General features: G+C 45.4%; 1 protein-coding gene across 3 annotated transcripts; it reads left to right on the top strand.

Annotated features, from left to right (window-relative positions):
- The first annotated feature begins 1,112 nt into the window (after nt 1-1,112).
- slc1a9 (solute carrier family 1 member 9) lies at nt 1,113-22,990 on the top strand. 3 transcript variants are annotated; one of them, XM_028986340.1, is made up of 13 exons: nt 1,113-1,189; nt 6,050-6,245; nt 6,945-6,957; nt 13,314-13,454; nt 14,110-14,262; nt 14,760-15,010; nt 15,897-16,002; nt 16,690-16,816; nt 18,203-18,436; nt 19,729-19,923; nt 20,498-20,632; nt 21,162-21,573; nt 21,776-21,979. In XM_028986340.1, exons 4-13 carry the CDS (start codon nt 13,322-13,324, stop codon nt 21,977-21,979), a joined length of 1,950 nt encoding a protein of 649 aa, XP_028842173.1. In that variant the 5' UTR covers nt 1,113-1,189; nt 6,050-6,245; nt 6,945-6,957; nt 13,314-13,321. The 3 variants fall into 3 exon arrangements, with proteins under 3 accessions (XP_028842173.1, XP_028842175.1, XP_028842174.1); XM_028986342.1 differs by lacking the exons at nt 1,113-1,189; nt 6,050-6,245 and having other exon boundaries at nt 6,874-6,957; nt 21,776-22,990; XM_028986341.1 differs by lacking the exons at nt 1,113-1,189; nt 6,050-6,245 and having other exon boundaries at nt 6,883-6,957; nt 13,317-13,454.
- The last annotated feature ends 1,743 nt before the right edge of the window (nt 22,991-24,733 follow it).

The raw sequence follows: 24,733 nt of genomic DNA, 5'->3' as shown, positions 1-24,733 counted from the left end.
CGCGCAGCGGGAAAGGGGCTGGTTTAAAGAGGGGGAGCGGGCAGGAGGGAGGGGTGGTGGCTCCAAACCCCACTTACTGCCCATGGTGTCCCCGAGCAGGACTGTCCCTGTCGGGATAAGACTGATAAATAATGAAAAATTGAAATGTAATTACATTTACAGCATTTTCCGGACACCCTTATCCAGAGCAACTTACAATCAATAGTGACAGGGACAGTCCCCCCTGGAGACACTCAGGGTTAAGTGTCCCGCTCAGGGACACGATGGTAGTAAGTGGGGTTTGAACCTGGGTCTACTGGTTCATAGGTGTTACCCACTAGGCTACTACCACCCTACCTACAATTCTAATGACTTTCTCCTCGTAGGTTCGGTAGTTCGTGTGCCGTTATTTTGTTTTTTTCCCCCTTTCATTCACCGTCTCCGGCCCAGCGTTAGTGTGACATCTTTTAAGTTAAGCGACACAGTGCAGCACAGCGCACGGTGCACACAGTGAAATGTGTCCTCTGCATTTAACCATCACCCTTGGTGAGCAGTGGGCGGCCATGGCAGGCGCCCGGGGAGCAGCGTGTGGGGACGGTGACTTTGCTGAGTGGCACCTCAGTGGCGCCTTGACGGATCGGGGCTTCTGATTTCGGGGCCGCTTCCGTAACCGCTAGGCCACCACTGAACGGTGCTGCAAAATCTCTGCATTTACAGGGTAAAAGTTTTACTCTAACTGTGAGTAAAAATCCGGCCTGGCGTTTTTAATACTCTATTGTCTTTAGTAATTATTTAGCCACAGACTACAAATTATTGTCTCTGAACAGGACACATCAGGTGCCCTCATTTGATTTATTTGCGAAAATTTGTACTGCTGTTACATGTGGTTATTTGTATATTAATGTAATTAAAAATGGCCTTTATTTTTCTTCTGCCATCTGAGAGCAATGGGGTGCCCTTTGACCGTGACACATTGGACTTGGGAATCTAATAGCCCTGGCAGTGGAGTGAAGACGCTCATTATTCAGGACGGATGGACAAGTTTGCGCAGGTGGACAAGTTTATCAGGACTGCTGGGCTATTAGAGTCACTCGGACCATGTGAAAAACCTTCACCTGATTGTTCCACAAGCGCGTCGGGGTGTGCAGGCAGATCTCTTGATGGCAGGGCGGAAACATGATGTCCACGCGGAGTTTCCGCTGATGGGACGGTGAGGAAAATCCGCACGCACACACATACTCACACATGAATTCTGCCCCCTTTCTCTCCTTTTTGGCCGAAAACCTTTTACCTCCCCAACTTTGAAAAAGATGAAAGGATAAGGAGAAAGAAAGGGCACAAAGGAGGGATGGGTTGTGTTACAGCCACCCTGCCCCGTAGAGAGTCTCATGAAAGAGTCTGGGGATGGGAGAGATAGCGAGGGAGGCAGCGGAGGGAAAGTGGCACCGAGAGGAGGGTTGGGAATGATCCCGGCGCTGGCCCGGTTCCGACGGGGCGGGAAGCGCCAGTGTGGCAACGCGGCTTCTCCTCGTGCGAGCGCACGTCTCCGAAAGTGATTACTGTCATTAGGAAATGCCCCCGCCTCCCTGTATCCTCCCGACGTCCCGTCCCAGCATTCCACTCTCCTGTTAATGTCATTCAGCTGCACCCGGGATCCCTCGCCCCCATCTGTCTCGACTTGCCCGGTGCATACTTAGAAATTTCTGCCCCGGGGTATCTTGGGAAAGAAAGTGCCGGAGCGAGATGCAGAGTGGGAGAGGAGCTCGATACCGGCGAGGATGACAGGCGAACAATGGCGTCGGAGGCGCAGGGAAGTCCAAACATAAACGGAGGCACAAAAGTGCTTTTCATGCTCAATAAAGGCTCGTTGGCACTGTGAGCTTACTGACTCTCCCCCACACACACACACACACACACACACACACACACTTCACTCTGTACAGTTAACAAAAGCGCGCATGAGCGGCAGTGAATAGGATAAGCATTTCTCGTTCTCCGTCACCTCGTGCATTTTCACACCCGCACGTGAAGATGTTGCCGTACACTTGACCCATTCACGCATACACACACACACACACATATACAAGCATGTCGTTCAGGAAAGGCTCTGCAACGAAACCGACGTTTTCCGCTGCGCCGTTTCGAACTCAGCTCTACGTATCGGCGTAATTATGACCAGCAATGTGGCCATTATGGCAATTACAGAAAATAGCGGGGCTGTCAAAACGACCGTACTCGCACACCGGCCCGGGCCCACCCGTCATCGGACTTATCATCAGTGTCCCCAGGCCCTGTCAATCCTTCGTTAAGACCATTTTCTCCTTTTCTCTCTCCGGCCTTTTCATTTGGTCCCTGTCTCTCCTTCTCTCCCCCCGCCGGTCTCCCTCGCTCCGTCTGTCGCTCCCTTTCTCTCCGGTTTGGCCCGCCTCTTTTCGGCCCTCACGCGATCCTTTGCCCGAACACTTTCCCTCTTCCACGGCGGCACACCCGCATCCAGGCTGCCACCCAGGCGTCCATCCACCCCCATCTTCTTCCTCCTCTTCCCAGACGGGGATGAAGCATGTGTTTCCAATTCCTGATATAAAATCTGAGCCAGTAACAGACGCTGGTGCCGGCCTGAGGAGCAGTCACCGTGGCAGCCAGCGGAAAGGTCACAGGGTCAGAGTTCACCGGCCCAGAGGCCCGGTGTCACGGCGGCTTCTTCGCTCAGGTAGTGTCAAACTTGGCCTGGGTGAAGCCATTCGGGCCTGAAATTGGATTTTCACGCCGAGGAAGCGGTCAAAGAAATCGTGGAGTGAAGAGCAGGACACACACGCACCCATACACACACTCACACACACTCGTACTCCTACATGCATACACACGCACGCATGCAAGCTCCTACAGCCATAGGAACACACACAGCCTTGAAGAACCTTCTGGCTTCCACAGCAGTCACACATGTGATGTGGTCTGAAATCCGTGGAATGCTCACCTTTTGGAAAATAAGGGCCCTGGCTGGTGCCGGGGGGGGGTTCAAGGGGACCGTCTGATTGGAGGAGAGCTTTAATTATGGAAACAGAGCGTTCTCTAATCAGAAACGGGTTTGACTGAAATTGAGAAGGATCGGGAGGAAGGAGCTGTCTCGCTCTGACAGCACCAACATTTTAACTCAAATTAAATTATGAATGTTGACAACTAGCATTTCTTGCTTTCATAGTAACTTTATTTAATTTAGCAAGTCTTTCATGTTCTCCCAGGGCGATATAAGAATGTGTTGAAAGTAATGTCTTTATTGGAATGCTTTTTTATTATCACCATTTTGCACTGATGCAAAAATTCAGTTGAACATACACCACATTTAAAAATTGTGGCTGCACCAAGTAATTTATGGGTTTAGCTTATTTTACATTACAGAAGAAAACTGAAGACACGGGCCTGTGAAATAACATGCGTGAGGTAATGTAATGAAAAAAAATAATTAAAAATGCTTCCCGGGCACCCATCACCCTTGGTGAGCAGTGGGCAGCCATGACAGGCGCCAGGGGAGCAGTGTGTGGGGACAACATGGCGGTTCGGGATTCAAACCAGCAACCTTCCGATTATGGGGCCCCTTCCTTAACCGCTAGGCCACTAGTTCCAGATATAACGTGGTCTATATTTGTGCATGTGTCTGTGTTTTACCTTCTTTTCCTGCACATGGGGACAAATTTCGCTAAGAAGGGATGTGTAACTCTCAGCTAAAACAGAATAAAATAATGAGTACATTGTTGTCCCGTATAATACAAATCACACAATTTAATATGGCAAACTATCGGCACAATTAAAAATGTTCCCCGGCTGTTAATATTCCACAGGGACCCACCCACTTTAACGGGGTCTGTAGGATTGCAAAAGTGATTTTACTGATTACATGTGTTAATAAAGCACCGAAAACATCACAAACCACACTGCAATTTATCAATTCATAAAATTTGGGTTGAACCCAGACTCTGTTGGGGATTCTGTTTGAGGAACGTGAAGGTATGACTTCCGTAGGGTTCTGTTTGTGCTCTGAAAGTGGTGCAGTAGTTCTGTCTGGATCACATTCGGCTCTGTACCTCTCTTGAGGTAAATGCGTCTCGCCCTGCGACTGCGGCTTGTGACTTTTAGTGCCATTCCGAGCCGGGAGAAACCGCTGCCAAAGCCACAGTAGCAATGTCAGCACCCCCAGAATATGGAATAATCTGTTTCAGGTTAGCCTTTTCAGGGCTGCATCCAGCCAACTCCGCTTACGAAAAATGCCCAATTTACCAAAGAGGTCGAGGTCGATTTACAGACAAAACAGCCTCTCTGGTAGGTCTCACGGTGCAACGCTCGGATTGGGGTGTTTACCTCCGGATTCAAACTTTGTGATTTAACGCACTTCCGTACATTGTTATGACTGCATCCCAAAAGAATCGCTACTGAAAGCCACATGCAGGTCCGTCCTTTCTGACGGGGACCGAGCGAAGACGCAGGGACGGCGCGTGTTATAAACATTAAGTCCATTAAGCGCGGCCTGCTCCCAGGCGGCGAGTGTTTACGGAAACGCGCCGCTTGTTTGCAGAATGCCGCGCGCCTCATTTGTGTATAGCTGTACGGCATTTTTGCGGAGGCACGTATTGAAGTCCCCGCCCCGCCCCCATCCATTCTTACCCCTGCCCGTCCACCTTTCTCCTACCACCGCAGTGGCCATGTTACATGTTGTAGTTTTTACCCGGCGCGACACCCTGTAGTGTAGGATTTCAGTGGCAGACTTTGTGCTTGACCCACTCAGGCAATTAGCAGAGGATAGACTTACAGTGCATCAGCAGGACAAAAGAAAGAAAGAAAGAAAGAAAGAAAGGAAGAAAGAAAGACAGAAAGAAAGAAAGACCATCTCGGTTTGGTTCCTCTGTCTCTGCTCTGGCTGTAACCCTGTCCATCTGTCAGTCTTGTGGGACGGGTGTGTTTGTGATGTGCTCTTCAAAAGAGCAATGAAACGCTGCACTTTTTCGGTTTGTGTTTCTGTGCATGTATCAATAATTGTGTTTGTGTGTGTGTGTGTGTGTGTGTGTGTTTGTGTTTCTACCAACCTTACCAAGAGAAAAGAAACTCTGAATTTTTCATAATATGCTCTTAGAGTTTTTGTATGCATACATAGTTTATTGTAGATTTATAATGCATTTGTTTAACAGTTATTACCAGCAGGCATTTGTATGCATTACAGGCGCATGTTACATGTTGGAATAAATTATGTGTTTCTAAATGCACGTGACTTCTACCTGTGTAACTGTGGCACTTTGAGGTATGTGTGTTCATTCCACTTTACATTTCACAAGGCAATATTTAGAATGCATTTATTTTTTAAAAAATTATAATTTGGATGTACATGACAGTAAACCAAAATGTATATTTTGTACATATTGATGCTGTTATTCCAGTTTCCAAATGTGTTAGGAGTGTTCTCAAATTTAATCTGCACCATTTTCAAAAGAAAAATTTTAATGAAGCTCATGTGACTATTTACAGGGGCACATGTTTGTTTACATGCAAAAACGAATCATTACTTTGATGCTAATATGCAAAAATCAATTCACGAATAAAAAAAAACATGGAGCACAGTTGAGCAAAATGTGCATTTATGTGTATCTTATGTGTATTCTAAAAGTATTCGGAATACATTGCTTTTTTATGTAAAATATTTGCCATAAAGGAAATTTCTGTCAATGCGTTCAGTATTCAGCTAGCATTAATGTTTTTAGTATTTTGCCCAGCCGTGTGCGTGTGTGTGCGTGTGTGAACATTGCCTTAGGTATGTAACAAAGCTTGATATGCTTTTGAATAGAAAACACCTTGCAGGTGAAAGATACAGTGACACTGAGTGACACAGTGACAAACAGCTCCAATGTTGAGTTATTCTTCACCCAAACGGCCAAACCAGTCTAAGGGCGTCTCCATTCCTGCTGCGAGAACTTCAGCCGACGACTAAAACCTTTAGCATAACATAGCTGTTTGTAGAGATTCCATTCAAACTTTACTTTCATTTCATTTTTTTTTTTTTTTTTTTTTACTTTTCTTCCCCAAACAGCAAGTAGAGCCTTAGCACCCTCCAGTGGAGGGGGGGGGAGCATCAGACGTTTCCAACTCTGGCATAATTACGGCAGGAGGAAGCATGTCTGGTTAACATCCCTTCAACAACACAAGCAGTAATCTCTTTACTGTCGTGCAGCCTCAACACAATCGAATTCTGCACATGCACGTCTGCGTGTGTCCATGTTTCTCCTGTAAGTCACTTTTCTGATTTGTGCTGTTTTTGCCTTTGGCCCGTTAACGTCTCGCTTCAGCCAAACGTCATTTGGAGTTTTCGCATTAGTGAGCAGGCTCGGGAGTTTTTCTTGCTGTAATTGCATTGCTGAGCTGCTGCACAACATTCAGTCACGTCATTAATCAGCAGTTTTTATAGCGCTGTGCTCTAAAATTATGCATTTTTTCCCTATGGAGTAATAAAGAATTGAATTGATTACAGATTATTTACCAAAATATTAAACTCACATAATGTTCTACCGAGAATCACAATCACTATTGCATTATATGAATATAATATAACATAACATAATGTAAAGCTCAGAAAAATTGCATTCACTTAAAACAATAAGAGTCAAACGTAATCCTGATTAATGGTACTTTGTTATTATCTTGTAATAATGCAATTTCATGAAGTATTATAGTACACATAAATCCAGAAAAAGAAAGAGTCAATGGGGGGGAGGGGGAGCACAGAGGCTCAGAGCCATTTTAATAATCAGAGAATTTTCTCAGATGACGCAAAGACTGACTGTGACTTTTGCACCCCCCTCCCTTGTCTTTCGCTCTCTCTCTCTCTCTCCCTCCCGCTCTCTCGCTCTCTTTCTATCTCTTCCCAATCCCGTCTTCTCTTATTGTGTCTCCCCCCGGATGCCGGGCTGCTGCTGCACGGGAGACAGAGCGACACTACAGGTAAGGACCACACAATCCCAAACAAACTCTTCCCCCCCGCAACTTCACCAGAGTGTACATCCACTCCCCCCCGCATCCCTCCCTTCTTCCCACGTCCAACCGTCCACCGTGTGCATCGGCTGCAGCCCACGCGAGAGTCTCCTCTACGTAATGATGTCACGGTTACGGTGCTCGCTTGGCCAGCCGTTCCTGGAGCATTTGCCAGCTCGGCGACAGGTTCAACTGTTTACTTTTACCCGGATTACCGTCAGCACTGCCCCCGTACAGGTGAAGGTGTGCTGCAGGTTGAGACTTGGACAGGTAGGGCGGAGATGGGCGAACGGGGGAGAATGCACGCAGGGCAGGGTGCCAATCTCCGATTTAAAAAGGAGAGGGAGGAGACGTATTCACGGAACTGCTGAGAAAAGGAACATTCTCTGAAAGTGTAGAATGGACAAATGCAGAGAGAAAAAAGGAGAGGGCGGGGCTGGCTGGGGCGGGGCGGGGCCATGGGGGATTTATATATATATATAGAGAGAGAGAAGCTTTATCAGGGTGAAGAGAGCAGATGTGATAGACAGTCTGTGCTTAAGGAGTTCAAACAACAGATTAATACACTCAGATTATCATCTGACAGAGGAGGAGTGTGTGTGTGTGTGTGTGTGTGTGCGCACAACTTCATGTACTACCGCAGCCTCTATCTTTGATATTTTCTTACAGAAACACACATTAGGTAGAACCTCAATCAACATGTGAGGACAAACACATTCACACCATCACTGAGTGACCCGGTGATACGACACGACAGACGGGTTATATCTGATTTGCACTGAGCCTCCATTAGATCTGATTACGAATATGTGTGTGAGAAGGGACCACACACACACACACACACACACACCAGAACACACCCTGCCTTCTCTCGGCTATCACACTGTCTGCTGAGTGGTTGGTTCTAGGCTTTTGTTGACTCTTTTTGGGTGTGTGGACATTGTTAAATTGGCAGCTACTGTGTGAATTCCAGTGGCAAATTAATGAATGAATGAAGCAGGGTGTGCGTGTGTGTGCATGTGTGTATGTGTTTCTACATCCACGCCACACACTCGTGGGAGAATGAAGACCTTTAACTCTCAGCTGGTGGCTTGTACTTCTGTCCAGTGTGTAGTAGCCTATTCTAACCCCACCAGCCCAACCCCCATCCCTGAAGGGGGGGGTTATAGGATTATATCTCTATCTCTTTGCAAAGCTCACACCAAACAATCAGCCGTGGCAAATAATCCCATGGACGCACACAACCGCACAACAGTTGCATGCACACACACACACAAATGTATGCGGTAATAGTTTGCATATTTGCCGGCATACATACTGCATACCAAATGTCATGTTGTGCAATGTGTGCAAACAACTGGATCTTGAGCTGGCGGAACCCCAGAGCTACGTTCGTATACGGTGACACCGCGCTCCCCCTTAAAGCAGATGCTCTGCCCATTTTACCACTTGATTGGACGAGAGAAAATCTGACATGTGGTTGGTCTGTGAAGGCAGAGAGAACGTAATACATACAGTCGTGGTGGAGTGTTTGGTGATGTAATCGATATTTCGCTTGACAGTCAGCTGACGGCTTCTGTTGCATTAGTGCAAGTGAGCTGTGGACGGTGGCCAAACAAATGTAGGTTGGATCTAGAACAGAAATCCTTTAAAGTTGCATAAAGCAAATTCTAACATAAAATCGTTCTTAACCTTATCTTTGTTCGATATCGTCGTTCTTCTCTTCCAACGTATGATTTTTAAACATTCAAATGCATTCACTGCGAAGATGGAAGAAAATCTTCATTTCATTTGACGATGTAACTCATGTTGTGTTTCGGTAGATTTCCTTAGTGTTTAAATAAGACTCCACTTAAGCCTGCACTGAGATAACAGGCATCTTAGGAAAAGCTGGAGGGTGTGCAGTAGCTCAACAGAAGATGTCCGGAACAGCATTATAAGGCGATTCACTTCATATTCCCAGATTTTGACAGTCATCGTAAAAGCTAGCGTGACAGAATGTGTACTGCGTGAAGGAGAGTTGCCCAGACGCTCTTCACATAGATGTTAGAATGCAACATCTCAGGCGGATGTTAGCTCGTACGGCCTGGTGGATTTACTGGGCAGTCAGGCAGGAATGGAGAAGGCCGCTAAGTAAATGCAAACAGATGTGGCGAACACGCTCCCCGGTTCCTGTTCACGCGATGTTCTCAGCTCAGTCATAATGGTCTTGTAAATTACCCCGTTTTTCAATTGACTACATGTTACATGAAGCATTGATCACCGTAATTTTGCATGGTGGGGTTCAGCTCTGTCTCCACAGCGGTCCTGCAGTTTGTTGGTTGCTCATTATTTGTCTATGTGAATCTGACTTACACGTTCTTTATGGGTTTTTTTCCATATTGACACCAGTGGCTAGCTGAGGTCTACCATACCCTTTCAACTCGACCTCAGGACCATCTGCTAGCAGTGAAAGTCCAGCCCCCTCATCCTGCAAATCCGGTGTTGACCACCTCTGATTGCCACTGTAAACCCCGTGACTAAAGTTTACTTTGCTCATTAGGCTGACAGGCATAATCCTATTACCCATATACCCATCTGAAGCCAACGGCCACAAATCGCATTAGCGGGCGCCTTTCCTTGCTGCTCAAAGCATGTCGCTTTTCAGGGTTAAATGGATGAAGTTGTTTGGCCGTTTTTTCCTGAGCAGCATTTCTTGTGAAGACCACGAGCTCCCTGGACTGAATGCAGGCAACACACTGGGCAAACATCGAGTCGATGCTCGAGATGTTTTCGCACACTTCACTGTACTTTCCACAAAGTTTGCCAGTCTGCCATACATGGCGAAGTACAGTTGTGCACCTCAAATATATATTTTAGCTTGAGCATTCTGACTTTCCAACACATTCGGAGAACAAAGACATGATAGCATGGAGACTTGGCGGGAAAGCAGAAGCACTCAGTGTCAGTAGGCTAACATTTCAAACACTTCTCGTCAATGCAGGCCATTAGTTTACCTCCGTCAGGCCATTAGTTTACCTCCGTTTGTCCAGCCACCTCTTACAAGGTGGCTGGACAAACACGATGATGGTGACACGTCCTCTTTACAGACTCGTTTGACAAAAGGTGTCGGAAGTAATAAAACTCAGTGCTTGCTTTTGCCCCAGGGGTCAGCCTTTGAAATGGTGAAACTCGTTTGACAGACAACCCAAGTAATCACCATAAACGAAAAAAGAATTCCCTGATATGTTTGGCTATGGCGTACAATGGGCGCATGCCTTACCCAAAACAAATGTTCCTTTGTACACTGGGAGGTGGGAAAAAGGCAGTGGTCACCCACCCACCAAAGAGCGTTACATGGCGCAATAAAACACCAACAGGCCTTTTTGTTTTCTTATCATTGGCCTTGACTATGAAACTCAGTTCAACGTCTTTTCTGGTTTCCTGATAGAGAATAGTAGCCTAGTGGGTAACCAGAAGACTCAGCTTCAAATCCCACTTACTACCATTGTGTCCCTGAGCAAGACACTTAACCCTGAGTGTCTCCAGGGGGGGACTGTCCCTGTAACTACTGATTGTAAGTCGCTCTGGATAAGGGCGTCTGGTAAATGCTGTAAATGTAAATGTAAATGAGAATATAAAATGTCTACTATGCAACTTCTGCCAGCATTGCTTCAATAAATTTTAATAATAAATTTGTAGAATAAATGGCAGAACTATACAAGATTAGGGTGAAATATAACAACAATGTTGGCAGTGGTGGCCTAGCGGTTAAGGAAGCAGCCCCGTAATCAGAAGGTTGCCGGTTCGAATTCCGAGTGAAAATTGAAGAATGACAGCTAGCTTGGTGACGTTCGGAATAAACACTTCCATATTAAAATGGTAAATTCCTTAAACAAGATTAGCAAAATGCTTATGCTTCCTAGAGCAATGGCACTAACAACAAAGGGTCTTTCTCATAAAACAAAATGTGAAAGTTCGCTGAACCGCAGACCTTATTTCTGCCACATTTCTGAAATAGTGATTCAGGGAGAACCAGATGTTGAGAAATGCCAACAAGCCACACACAAAGTGGTGACATGGCTTTCTATCTTCTGCTTACTGAAAACGCTGCAATCCGATTGGCTGTCATTTGCCCTTATGCATAGAAATATGTTCTAATGCGTACACAATTGTTTTCTAGTTTTTTCTTAGATCAACCTCATTTTTAAAAAAGGTCAAAGGTCAGATTAGGCCTTCAAGTATGGGAGTTGCCAAGGGGCTGTCTGTCTGTCTGCCTGCTTGTCGATCTGCATCACAATCTCCTTTTGAACAGAGATTATATCTGCAATTGAAACTTGGCAAGAGATTCCCATCCCCCTCCAAAAATGGCATTTCAGAGTCCGCTGCCAATCTGTCTCCACGTCTGAGCTGCAACTGCCGAGTTCAAATCTGAGATCAGCCCAAGCCGATGAGCGAGAGACAGCGACGCAGATGGATAAAGATGTGGTAAGGTAAATGGCAGAGAAGAGCAGGGAAAGGGACAGAACTTGAATTTTTGCGATGTGACCAGATCCAAGTAGTCCACTCCGCCCCATCCCGGAGCATCTTGATGTTGCTCCTCCTCCTTGACGGTGTGGTGTTGACTCATTCTGCAAACTCTAGTCTCATGAGCATACGGAACGTAAGACACTGGCTTTAGTTTGTGTAACTTGTGATTAGTATAACACCCTTTTGAGCAGTGTTGAGGGTCTGTAGGATCATAATCAGTTTTGCAGTAATCTGTCTGACTTTTTTTTAAATGTGTGCTGCTGAACGTGTTTTCTCGAGAAATCAATTTTAAAGAATCCTGGGACCTTTAGCCAATTTCTACACTTACAAAATGTATTACCAACACAGTTGCATTGTATTATCATTTGGTGTTATCAGTGCGGCGCAGTTATGACCAGAGCATTATTCTGGTGAATGACCTGCAAAGGGAACAAATGATCTGAATGAAGCCCTGTAATCTGATTTAATGAGCCTGTTAAGCAGCAAACTAGGAAAGTATGATCCGACTCGGATTCCTGCTGAGCACCATTAATATCACTGTAGTGGAGCGCTGACAAGAGCCTACACAGTCCAGATGCCGTCTGTTTTCCAGGCAGAGTTCACCAAGCTCTGTGTATGAGAGCGAAGCCCCTTTTCCTCCCGCAAACCCCTCCGAAGTGAGCAACGGTGGTGCATTATCATTCACCTACAAAATGGGTCTGAACACAGCTTTCAGTGAAGTCATTGGAGATCCTTCATATCCGGGATAAAAAGCTAGCAGGGTCTCAGGAGGTTGACTGTAGGCCTCTGCTGTTAATGAGATCTTTGCAGGACTGAACATAGAAACAATTAAGTGAATGTCTAAGGGACCTGCTCTTCTCTGATGAGGATGGAAAGCGATTGTCAAATAAACTAATCTGTAGACCTTCAGGATGTAAGTAATCGAAGCCCTGTTCTACTGCTGGACGCTGATTACAGGCTCCTTTCAAAGGTGGCTAGATGAAAAGGAGTTTGGGTCACACTGGTCAATTACAGACGACATCTTTCACGACACAGTGAACTTCCCAGGTCTTCTCAGTTCAAATGGCTGAAATTTCAGAGGATTTCTGCATTGTTGTGCAATATTTTGGTTTTGTAAATTGCATTTACTCGATTAGAGGTATATATTGTGATCATTATATGGAAGTAATTTTTATGCTTGTGGTCTTGGCTGATCAAAGAGACCATGGACAATGCCGATAGGTCCCGAGCACCAGAACTGGACCTTGGATCAATGAAAGAAAGAGTCCAGCTAGGACATTTGCGAGATGTGGAGGATCCATGATTAACTATGATGTGTATGACCAGTGTAGTTCCAGTCGATGTAGCAATTTAGGGGCATGGAGAGTGCAAAAGAACAGAGGCTGTGCTAAATAAGGCACACATCAAATACATCTGGCTGAGTCATGTCCTTTAGTCCTAGTTCTGAATGTAAACCTGTCTGGAGAAGTTTGTATTTCAGCCAGAAATGAAAAAGGCTCCCATCTGTTTTGTTTCCTGGGTTTATTCACATAAGCTCTGTGTATAATAACAGCATTGGGAATTATTGCATGTTTGAACTTTTGATGCTCATGTTGGATGGGAACGTAACATCGGCAGTAAAATCACACCTTACGGAAGGTTTTTATTTACTAAGAACCTGCAGCTGACCTTTAGACAGTGAGTTGTCAGTGATATTGCGATTACATTTGCTTGTGAATTGGACGAACCTTCATAAGGCTGCATTCCCTGGCAGAGTCTCACTCTGAAGATGCCCATTATGACGACACACCAAATTCTCTCTCTCCCTCTCTCTCCAGCAGGCAGGATGACGAACCAGCAGGGCGTGAAGCAGGACTGCCGGGACTTTGAGGAGGGGGCCGAGCCTGCGGTGAAAGATGAAGGGCATCAGTGCTGTGGCCTGAGCTCACACAACCTGCTTCTGGCCCTCACCGTGTTCGGTGTGTTATGTAGGATAAAATATTTAAGCATATTTGGTCTTTAACTAAGACGTAGTATGACATATACAATAAATTAAAATGGTCACATAATCAATATAATCAATACAATCTGAAGGTGTGAATTGATTCATAATCTAACATATTATCTAGATAGATAGATAGATAGATAGATAGATGGCCATAGACAGAATGGCCTAAGAGTTATGAGTTGACTGTAAATATTGACTCTGACTGTAAGAATTATTTGGTGGATGCTGTTGCTCCAGTCCAGTCTGTTTTTTTTTTTTTTTTTCTTTTTCACAAATCGCATCTCAACACGATCTCTGCTTATCTGGCTGCTCTGCCCGTCAGGACCACTCTTGTCACACAGCGGCCATCCTCCAGCTTGATTCGTTTAGCGAGAGAAACACTCACTCCAAGAGGATGCCTGTGAGAAATCGTGTGGGTCCATCGAGAGTAACTTAAGGACGTTGTCAGATTTTGAGAAAAGCTACACAGTGGTCCTTGTTCTTCGTGATGAAGTACTTTAATCCCCTCCCTCAGTTTCTTTTCTTTCTCCACATTCTTTTGCAATATTCTCAGTGAAATTATTCAAAGAGGAGATGCTTTGCGCACATGGACAGGGTCTAGGTCATCATACCGCTGTCTCTTGTAGGTGTCGTGGCGGGATCGGTTTTGGGAATGCTGCTGCGCTACATCCCCAACCTGGACTCCAATTCCCTCATGCTGATGTCCTTCCCAGGCGACATCCTGATGAGGATGTTGAAGATGCTCATCCTCCCTCTCATAATATCCAGCCTCATCACAGGTCTGCAGATCCGTTCTCCTGTCCTACTCGTATGCTTGCTGTCACTTACTTCAGTCACTCTTGTCTGACGCTACACACACTGTGTCTTCAGTGTGACACTTGTCGCACACTTGCCAAGCTTGAATGCCAGTCCTAATCTGAATGTACTGTCTGCTATATGTCATGTCAGTCACATACATGCATCCACCTGGTCATGAATGATCACGTGATGCATTTTTAGGATATTTTCGTGTTTTCGGCCAGCTTGTGAGAACAAAGAATTTCAGTACCCACTTGCCCTAATTTCAGGGCTCACAAATCAGTAAATTTAAGTGGCAAAATGTGACATGAGGGTGAGTTTTTTGTGTTGTGACGGATACTTCCCACACACACACAGCAAGGATATTTTTCACTTTGTGTTCTACTACAATAAAAGAATTGTAATGCCTACAAACGTTCTGAACACTTCTACGCTTGTGTTCTGCAGTGTGTGAACACACTTGTGTTCTCTTGCGTAGGTCTGGCGGGTTTGGACGCCCGGTCCAGTGGCCGGATGGGCACCAGGGCCATGGTGTACTACTTGTCTACCACGGTCATCGCTGCAGTCCTGGGGGTCATACTTGTCCTGGGGATCCACCCTGGGAATCCCAAACTGAAGGCACAGGTCAGCACTGCCTCCAAGAACCAGGAGGTGAGCAGCTTGGACGCCTTCCTGGACCTCATACGCAACCTGTTCCCCGAAAACCTGGTCCAGGCCTGCTTCCAACAGGTACAGTCAAAGACACGACAACGTTGTCAGACTCAGCGTAATGAAATGTGTTCGTCTCAGTTCCATTATTGACACAGTCACTTGCTGTCATGTGACCTGCTGTTCATTTGGAGGGATGTGGTCATGTGACCTGGTATGCTGCGTTCAAGTGCTTTAAGAAATATTGCCATTCAGTATAAACAAAATAAAATTGTATTCATGGGAAATTCAGTGGGAAACCTTTCATTTTTGTTGTTGATTCCCTAATTGACGTAGAAACACACTTGTGGGGTTTTAGTAGCCTAGTGGGTAACACACTCACCTATGAACCAGAAGACCCAGGTTCAAATCCCGCTTACTACCATTGTGTCCCTGAGCAAGACACTTAACCCTAAGTTGCTCCAGGGGGACTGTCCCTATAACTACTGATTGTAAGTAGCTCTGGATGTAAATGCTGTAAATGTAAATGTAAACATGGCCCAGAACAAGACATCAATTTATGATAAGATGGTATGTTATCATGTACTGATGACATGATAAGAATAATAATAACCAGAAACCAAAATTCCAGGAGAAATTTTAATGGTCCTGTCTAAATAGATGAATAGTCCTGCGTTGGCAGCAGGAGCAAGCATTCCTAATAAAGTGGCCACAGAACCAGGAGTTCATAATAAAGTAAACCCCAGGAGCAGGCAATACACCAAATTTGTCTGATCTGGCTACACAATTTGAGAGATCACTGTGTTCCAGTAATTACGATTTCCGAACTGACAACTTGACATGCACTTGAATGCAGCATCCTGTGACTACAGACCATGCTATTCCAGATGGGCTACATGGGCGTACAGCTGCTGTAGCCCGTTAGATCTCAGCAGCATCTTCAATCCATCTCTCTTTCCCAATCCAGGTCCAGACTGTACTAAAGTCTGTGGCGGTTCCGGCCCAGAACCAGTCAGAACCGATCTATGTCAACAAGAAGAAGCTGGAGCTTAAATGGGGGATGAATGTATTAGGTGAGAAATCAGAGGCTTTCACCAACACTGATGATAAATGTGGGATGATATCTCCAGGAATGTTTCTTTCGTTTCCTTTGGCCGTTGCTCCTTGGGCTGGAGAAAAATTACTTGGATTGAAGTTCCTCTTCCTGAAAAACATGTCTGGTTTCCACGTCCTTATCTTTTCATGAGGCTCTTGGATCTTATTAGGTGAAAAGTGGAAAATAAAACATGGCTATCATGTAGGCTTTGAGGGATCAAGCAACTCAGCAATCCTGATAATCCTGATTTCAGACATTGATACACTGAAAGACTATAAACAACAAGCCCTACCCTGGAGATGAGTTTGGTGTGCTTGACGATGTATCTGTGAAAGGAATATTTGGAATATTTATACTAATAAGGTTTTAATACACCTGAGTGCTGTACGTGAGCTATCATCTCTAATATCTTTTGGGGTATGAGCTTAAAGGTTCAGCAGACCAGTGCTGATACAGTATATGATGATGGACAGTTCTTATAAGGCCACATATTTATTTTTTGCCCAGAAGCAGTTGATTTAGGTATTCCTAAGCAATCACAATGTGATGAGGTAGAATGCTATGAAATGATGGACTTTAATGCCTTGGTGCATAATTCTGATAAGTTTGGTGGATGATGTGTGTTTCTCTGACATTTTATAATGGTCGTCTTTGTGTTCCGAAGGCTTGATTGGGTTCTTCATCACATTCGGCCTGTGCATGGGCAAAATGGGAGAGCGAGGGAAACTCATGTCGGACTTCTTCAACATCCTCAATGAGATCATCATGAAGATGGTGTCGATGATCATGTGGTCAGTGCTATTTTTACTCTCTGCACATTTCTCTTCTTGGTTTCTTTCTGACCCTGAAGCTATAAGCTGTGCTGGGAGATTGTTTACCTGCTACAGAAGAAAGTGAACGCAGGAGATCCTGGAAAGTGGAGAAATGAGTCAGTGACATTGAACAGAGCTCCAAATCCACCAAAAGCTTTATAAAGTAGTTAAACTTGCAACGTTCCATCTTTTAAAAGACACAGGAAGATCTAAAACATTCAAAAGTGTGAGTGAAATCTGACATCGCTGAAGATTTTGTTGCTGGGTTTGGGTCAAGGGTCACGGAGACGAATGACAGCAGGGAGACGGAGTAGGAGAAGGGACGTTTCGCTGTGGCCATGTGGAGCTTGAAGGTTTGCAGGATGAGCAGATTGTAAAATGTTTGTGTGTTTGTGTGTCAGGTGTTTATAGAAATTATAGAAATGGGGACCAAATGTCTATAATTTATTCAGATTAAGTAAATGTGGGGAGAGTTTTCAGGATTAAGGTTAGAAATGAACAGATTTGTTCATTTTAGTTTAGGTTTAGGGTTAGAAAAGTTAGTATTTTCTTTTCTATTTTTTTTACGAAGAATAAGCATGTCTGTGTGATGTCTTAGAAAGAGGCCAGATGAATACATCCAGCACGGTTCCCATGAACTGTGTATTCTGCTCTCAGAAAATAAATCATCCCGATGACACACTAAGCACAGTCCAGCCCAGCGGCTGCCAAGCACGAGTACGAGCGAGTACGAGCTAAACCTACAGAAAGGTTCTGAGCTGCGTCGCGCTGCACATCTGTCACTGCGACCTACATGCCTACATGCACAGCCGCGCCCGCAAAACGCTCACGTCAAGGCGATGACAACCCGTGTCAGTTTAATCTCTTTAGCACGAACAAATGGGAGTATAAACATCACACATTTCTCAACGTATTATTTTTTTTCCACTCCAAATTTGCAGGAATTAATCCCCTGTCATTTGTCATTCTTAATAAAACTGGCAACCCACAATATGCTTTGCTTGTCTTGTGGTGGGTAGAAGATGTGTGGTTGTGGTTCGGGGTTTTTTTCTCTGCAGGGCAGAACCGGTCCTACTCAGACGTTCTTCTCGGAAGTGTCCAGAATAACATTTTTTTTTATGTTTGGGCTGTTGTGGACTCAGTTGTTGGGCACATGAATCAGCCCTTTTTGTCATTATGACACCAGCTGTTGGAAGCAGCTGCTGGAAGATGTCAGATGTTCTCCTTCTAGGCGCCTTCAAATCACAGCTGTGGGGTTCTGCTTAGGGTTTCTGTCTCTTGTGCATTTTTGTGCATTGTGTGTGTTATGTAAAGTGATTTCCGATGTGGTGTTCATGATTTTGTCTTGATGCTCGGTGCTTGTAGGTACTCTCCTCTGGGCATCGCATCTCTGATCTGCGGAAAGATTGCTGCCATTGGAGACCTGGAGATGGTGGCCAGGCAGCTGGGCATGTACATGGTCACAGTCATTGTGGGTCTCGTCATTCACGGTGCCATCATCCTGCCAATCATTTTCTTCGCTGTGACCAGGAAGAACCCCTTCACTTTTTACTCCGGCATCTTTCAGGCTTGGATAACAGCCCTGGGTACAGCCAGCAGGTGTGTGTCCGTCCTTGAAAATACAATGAAATTAATCAATGAACGTATTTGTATCTGGTAAGACCCCTGCAACCCCTTTTTGAACAGAGAACACAGCGCCCCCTTGTGGCAACACACTCTCAAAATCCTCTCAGAATAATTTTTATTGACCCAAGGAATATCTGCAAACCGTATTATTCCTACAGATTTATACTGCCACTGGTGTGTGAGTGTGTAAGAGAGATACTGCATCTCTGCATGGTGTTGCATTTTAATGTCGCTGTGTGTGAAAGTGAAAGTGAAGTAATTGTAACACTGCAGCACAGCACACGGCAGCACAATGAAATTTGTCCTCTGCTTTTAAATGTCACCCTTGGTGAGCTTTGCTCAGTGGCACCTTGGCGGCTCGGGATTCGAACCGGCAACCATCTGATTAACTGCTAGGCCGCCACTGCACCGTGTGGCATCCACTGTCAAGTTCATCCTGCATCTCCTGCATTACAGGAAATGAATGCATGTGACAGTGAAGAACAGTGAAGTATCATGTAGCCTGTCCTTGCATTTAGTGTTTGTTTTGTACTCTATGGCTTGCATGCTGTTCAACGTTACAGCCACTGTGTCATCCTTTTATTATTATTTTTTTTAGCTTTTATTGTGTCCTGAAATCGTGTACTTCATTTGTTTAATCAGATAAAGCTGAGTGACCCAGAGGAAATTGTTGATGTTACCTTTAAAATTCCTTAAACTCCTGGCCGTCCCTGAATCTGCCGCCTGCTGTTGTCGCGGCTGCACAGTTTGAGGTTAGAGATGTCAGGCACCCAGGATTAGCATTGATGAGACATGCTGTCCGTCGCTTTCTGGATTGCCAAACCAACTGTTATTTTGGCACATCGCTGGGATAACTGTAATCCTTTCAACTCTTTCTATAATTATTTTGTGACCTGGGGTTAACTTGGACCTGGAACAGCTCTGTCTGCAGCAGAGTATGAATGGAGTGAATGGTAGCATCCTTCTACCGATCCATCACTACTGATGGAGTCATCATCTGCTTGAAATGAAAGTGAAGTGATTGTCATTGTAAAACACTGCAGCACAGCACACGGTGACACTGTGAAATGTGTACTCTGTATTTAACCATCACCCTTGGTGAGCAGTGGGCGGCCATGAAAGGCGCCCGGGGGGGCAGTGTGTGCGGGGACGGTACCTCGATCAAGGGGATCAACACTACCTGTTCAGTGTTCAACCTACCTGTTCAATGGTGGACAAAGAATATAGACCAGATTCCTCTCTGCCTACCCCTTTGCCTGTTGAAGTGCCGGGACACTGCCTGTCACGTTCCGGTGCCTGGAAGAGAACCTGAAGATCGATAAGCGGGTGACACGATTCGTGCTGCCTATTGGCGCCACCATAAACATGGATGGCACGGCGCTCTATGAGGCGGTGGCTGCCATCTTCATTGCCCAGATGAACGGCATTGACCTGGATGGAGGACAGATCGCCACAGTGAGGTAATCTACGATCTGATGACTTTGGTTCTTTCTGTGTGGAATTTGCATGTTGTCTAAAGCCTTCTCATGCTCTTTTAATGAGTGAAACGTCAAAAGACATTGTGGAAATGAGAGCTGTGATGTGATGTGTGAGCAGCTCAGAACAATCTATGGCTGAGAGAAACAGTCTTCCAGTCCTGCTTTGTCTCAAAAATCCATCCAATGCCAATGCCAATGCGTAACACACCCCAATTATTTATTCTGGATTCAAAATTAAAAGCATCTGATGAAGTGCACAGCTTTGCCCTGTTAATTCTTTCCTTTAATCAGCAAGTCTCTATTCCCAGTCATGTTGCAGATTAATATGAATGGAGTTTAACAGAGGGGAAGCATATTACATTCCATAACTCCAGGGTTCTAGGGCTAATTAATTACAGAACTCAGGCAAGTTCAGTCTTAATGGTGCAGAACCATTCCTGCAGAAATGAAACTCTCCCTCGTGTGGTCTCCGCGTCGTTTTTTTCCTCGGCCGATCACATCTGCTCACAACTTTCCTGTTCCTCGTCCCTGACATTTTCTCTCGGTTTCCCCGCAGCATGACGGCAACGCTGGCGAGTGTAGGAGCCGCCAGTATACCGAGCGCAGGCCTGGTCACCATGCTGCTCATCCTGACGGCCGTAGGCCTTCCGACACAGGACATCAGCCTGCTGATCGCAGTGGACTGGCTTCTGTGAGCGGCTCATACACACACACACACACACACACACACACACACTGATACTTACTTTTCTTTTCTAGTAATTCAGTGGTTGGATGTAAGCAACGGTACAAATGCAATTTAAACATTTAGAATGGGATTTTCAATTAATCTAATTTAGAATGGGATTTTCAATTAATCTTTCACTGGGTTCTGCAGGTCAAGCGTTTCTATAGAACTTGACTGTTCCTTACTTGTTTATGGGCCACGTCCACACTAACTTCCCTCCGTCACATTTTAACGTGTTCTTGTGTCAAAGTGCTTGCCCAGACACTGTCAGGTGACAGGTCGCTGAACACCTCGATAATGATCCCACACATCCCACAAGAGCTGCAGATTTGGAAATGCGACGACCAGACATCTAGCCATCAAAATGTTGCTCAAATTCGCCTAATAGTCCCCACCCACTGGCAGGCGCTATTCACGTCATGGGTCGCATCATGTTGTGGCTGATTGATGTATATGAATGTGGTGAATGACAATGACGTGTTGATGCTTTCAGGGACAGGATGCGCACCTCCATCAACGTAGTGGGAGACTCCTTCGGTGCCGGCATCGTAAATTTCCTATCACAAGCGGAGCTGGCTGAGATTGATGGCGACATCCCACTTACAGAGGAGGGCGAGTTCCATCCGCCTCCTCCCATTCTGACTGAGATGGACCTGGTGGACCCCATGAAGCCACCCGAGCTGCCCCCGCGCTCTCCTCGTCCCCCCAAAGTCAACCACACGTCCTCACACTCCCCGGTGGTCCGCGCGATCCGCACGCCGTCGCCTCGCTCTACAATGTCCGGACGCTCTCCGTCCCCCAGGTCCGTCTGCTCCCATTCCCCCCGGCCGTTCCACAGGCCCTCTCCACGGCTGCTGCGCCGGAACGAGCCCGGGTACTGCGCCCTGCCTTCATACGACAATCAGGTACGAGCTCCAGACAAGCCATGTTCCCGTGCTTTGTGGTCACCTGAGTGTTCTTTCTGTATTGAACTGTTTTGGTTGAACTGTCTGGAATCATTCGCTGTGGGTTTGCTCTTCGTTTTCAGTCTCTGGTCTGGGTTGAGCTCTTCAGTCTTGGTTTCATTTGGCTGATCGCTGTGGCGTGGATTTGCTCTTCTTTCTGCAGATGCCCACCCTCCCACGTGCGCACAAGGAGAAGGAGAGAGACAGAGAGCGGGAGCGGCTGCGCAGGAGGGAGAGGGACCGAGAGAGCGAGACGGAGGAGGATGAGGAGAAGGAGCGGGCGCTGGACGAAGGCAGCGACGGGGAAGAGAGCGATGACACCGCCTACGACCGGAGACACGCCATCCCACCGTGCGACCTTCCCTGACTCCGCCCGCGGCAGTTTCCCACACTTCCCTCGGTGTACTCCGCACTGCGCCAGGCGTGCAGTGTCCTGACTGAGAGAGAATTGCAATCACAGTGGGTGCATGTTAGTCATTTGGGCATCTTGTCACTCTGTTACCATAGCAACAACTTCATCGATTGGGAGCCTTAGCCCCGTGTTTGTGTCCGCTACTCACCTTTACCTCCACCTTACCTCCTTTTACTGCATTCAGTGGAAGCCTCTTCCCGTCGGCACGCAGGTCTTCCCTGTCAACTTATCTTATCAGGCACGATTACTGAAAGTGCCAGGCAATTAGCACATTCACAGGAAGAGCTCGATAACCATGGAATTTAACCATCTGCTACCATGACTACACCATTGCAGAGGTGGTTAGAATGTTAGGATCAGATTTTTCACCGACCCACCCGAGTTTTAAGGGGAAGAATGGTGAAAGCTAGCAACAAAAGAATCACCATCCTTGATCCTTTTCTTTCACGCTGAGCTAATCTCATTGGGTGACGTGTGCAATGTGACCCAATCTTCTTGGGATGTGCAGAGAATAGTACGGTCAGTTTTATGAACCACTGCCATGTGTTGTTTGCTGAGATGGGCATTACCTTCACCCTCTCTTGATATCTCGCTTCGTCCTTGTTTTTTCCACTCACATAGACTCAGTGAAACCTGTTGTTAATATTATTATTTGGCTGATAATCGCAAATTCTTATGTTCTTGTTGTGTGGTGTATGCTACGGTGGTGGCTTGTTCTTTAATTTCTCAGCTGCACTTTTTTGTCATTTTTTTTCAGGTATCAGTTGATGTGGTAATATTCTTGTTTTCTCGTTGCTCTTTTATTGTATGTATTTGCATTTATTTAGTTATCTAACTAATTAATATTCTCCTGTTTCCTTTCTGTCTGAAATGCTCTTCATTTCCAATGGAAGGTCAACACAGCTGTTCCCGCTCTAGCTTGTGTGTGCGGTATGCAATAAAATCCAAGAGATTTATTTGAATTTATAACAGATGTACAGCCTTTGATTACTGGCGTTTTACTGGGTTCCATTAGTGTCTTCATTTTTTTTTTATTGATGATTTGATTGATTGATTATGCATCTGTCATTTGCTCAGATCTCTCTGTGGTTGCATGCTGTTGAACACCACAAAGCACCGCGAGAAACACAACTCCCTTTAATCCGCTCAAAGAAGGCAAAGAGGGCAGTGTAAGGAAGGACAGGGTGGGAGAGGGGCGGCAGATGGCCAGAAAGACGTCAGTCCTTCTCATTCCTCCCAGACGGAAGCGAAGCACTCTGGGTAATTATGAGGGGATCTGACGTTAGTGAGGGGACCCTGGACGTCATTGAGAACAGAGGGGTTGCAGGTTAGCATGCCTTATAAGGAAAGATGACCCTGAGAGTGCAATCTTGTCCAGATTATCATTGCATTCTATTAATAATTGACCGGATCAGCGACCAGCAGACTGATAATTCATCAGCTACAAAAGCAGTTTAGTTTCATTTGAATCATCTGAACAACTACAGTGTTGTTCAACATAAAATCCAGTTAAATCATAAAAGTGAGCGAGCATGTACTGTGTGTGCTTGTATTGAAATGCTCCGTCGCAGTGTGAAGCTTGCACATTAACAAGAATCTCAAGTTCTGGCTCCACCTGTATCGTCCTACCCACTAGTGGCCACATACTGTATTGCCCCCGGTTAAATAGAAAGGAGTGTGAATGGGGACAAGACGGTCACTTCTGCTCTAGATTTACATCTTTGTTTCAGCTCACCATTTCTACCCACAAAAACCAATGGAAGTAAATGAAACCCAGCAAGCTGCTGAGCTGGGGTGACGTTCTGCTGCTGTTTAACTAAACACAGCCGCTATTGCTTAAGGAAGAAATCCATTTCAGATTGTAGTCAAAGTTTAGCAATAATACACTTAGCATTTTACTTAAAGCCATCTGACAGTAGTTACCTGGCATCTGACGTGGTCACTTGGTTACAAACTGTTATTTTGATCTACTGTCTTGTAATTGTTGTCTCGCTTTATCAGTTATCATAATTTATAATGTCTTTATATTCAGCTCTGAAAAAATAATCTTTCTTTATATGCCTCAGTAAACAATTCAGATGATAGCATTTGAATTGCAAATTTTGAACATGGAGTAGCCCCATCCTACCTCACAGCCCTTATTACACCTCACACTGCACCTCGTATACTCCGAGCCTCCAGTACTGCTCGCCTGGTCCCTCCATCTCTGAAGGTAAAAGGAAAACATTCATCTAGACTCTTCTCCGTCTTGAAGTTAGACATGAAATGGCTGCCATACAAGCGGTGTATTTTTTCTCCTCACAGCTTTTGTTTAGGATTAAATAATATTTGAAGTAATATTATATGTAATAGTGAAACGTTTTAGTAAAATGCTTCTTAAGAACAAACTTCCTTTGCCATTACGCTTATCTGCCACCTTCGGGACGTGCAATAAAAAATATCCATATTATATTTCAGCAAGGTAGTCAGCAAGGGACAGATTAGGACACAGAATTTGGCCCCTCAGGGTACATCTTAATGCGATAAGCCAATCAGATTTCAGATATGACAGTGTTTTTTGTTGTGTCAGTAGGTTCATCAAAACTGTTACCTATTAGATAAACTAAAGCAGTCTATAAATTATACTAATAATATAATCAAATACGGCGTGAAATTTTATTGCAAACCGGAAGTTAGGCTAATTAAGAATGGTCTTTGTCTTCTTGTATT

Source organism: Denticeps clupeoides, chromosome 7 (assembly GCF_900700375.1).
Source record: "Denticeps clupeoides chromosome 7, fDenClu1.1, whole genome shotgun sequence".
Taxonomy (NCBI): domain Eukaryota; kingdom Metazoa; phylum Chordata; class Actinopteri; order Clupeiformes; family Denticipitidae; genus Denticeps; species Denticeps clupeoides.
The sequence above is the reverse complement of the archived record's forward strand: the minus strand, read 5'-3'. Positions and strand labels throughout refer to the sequence as shown.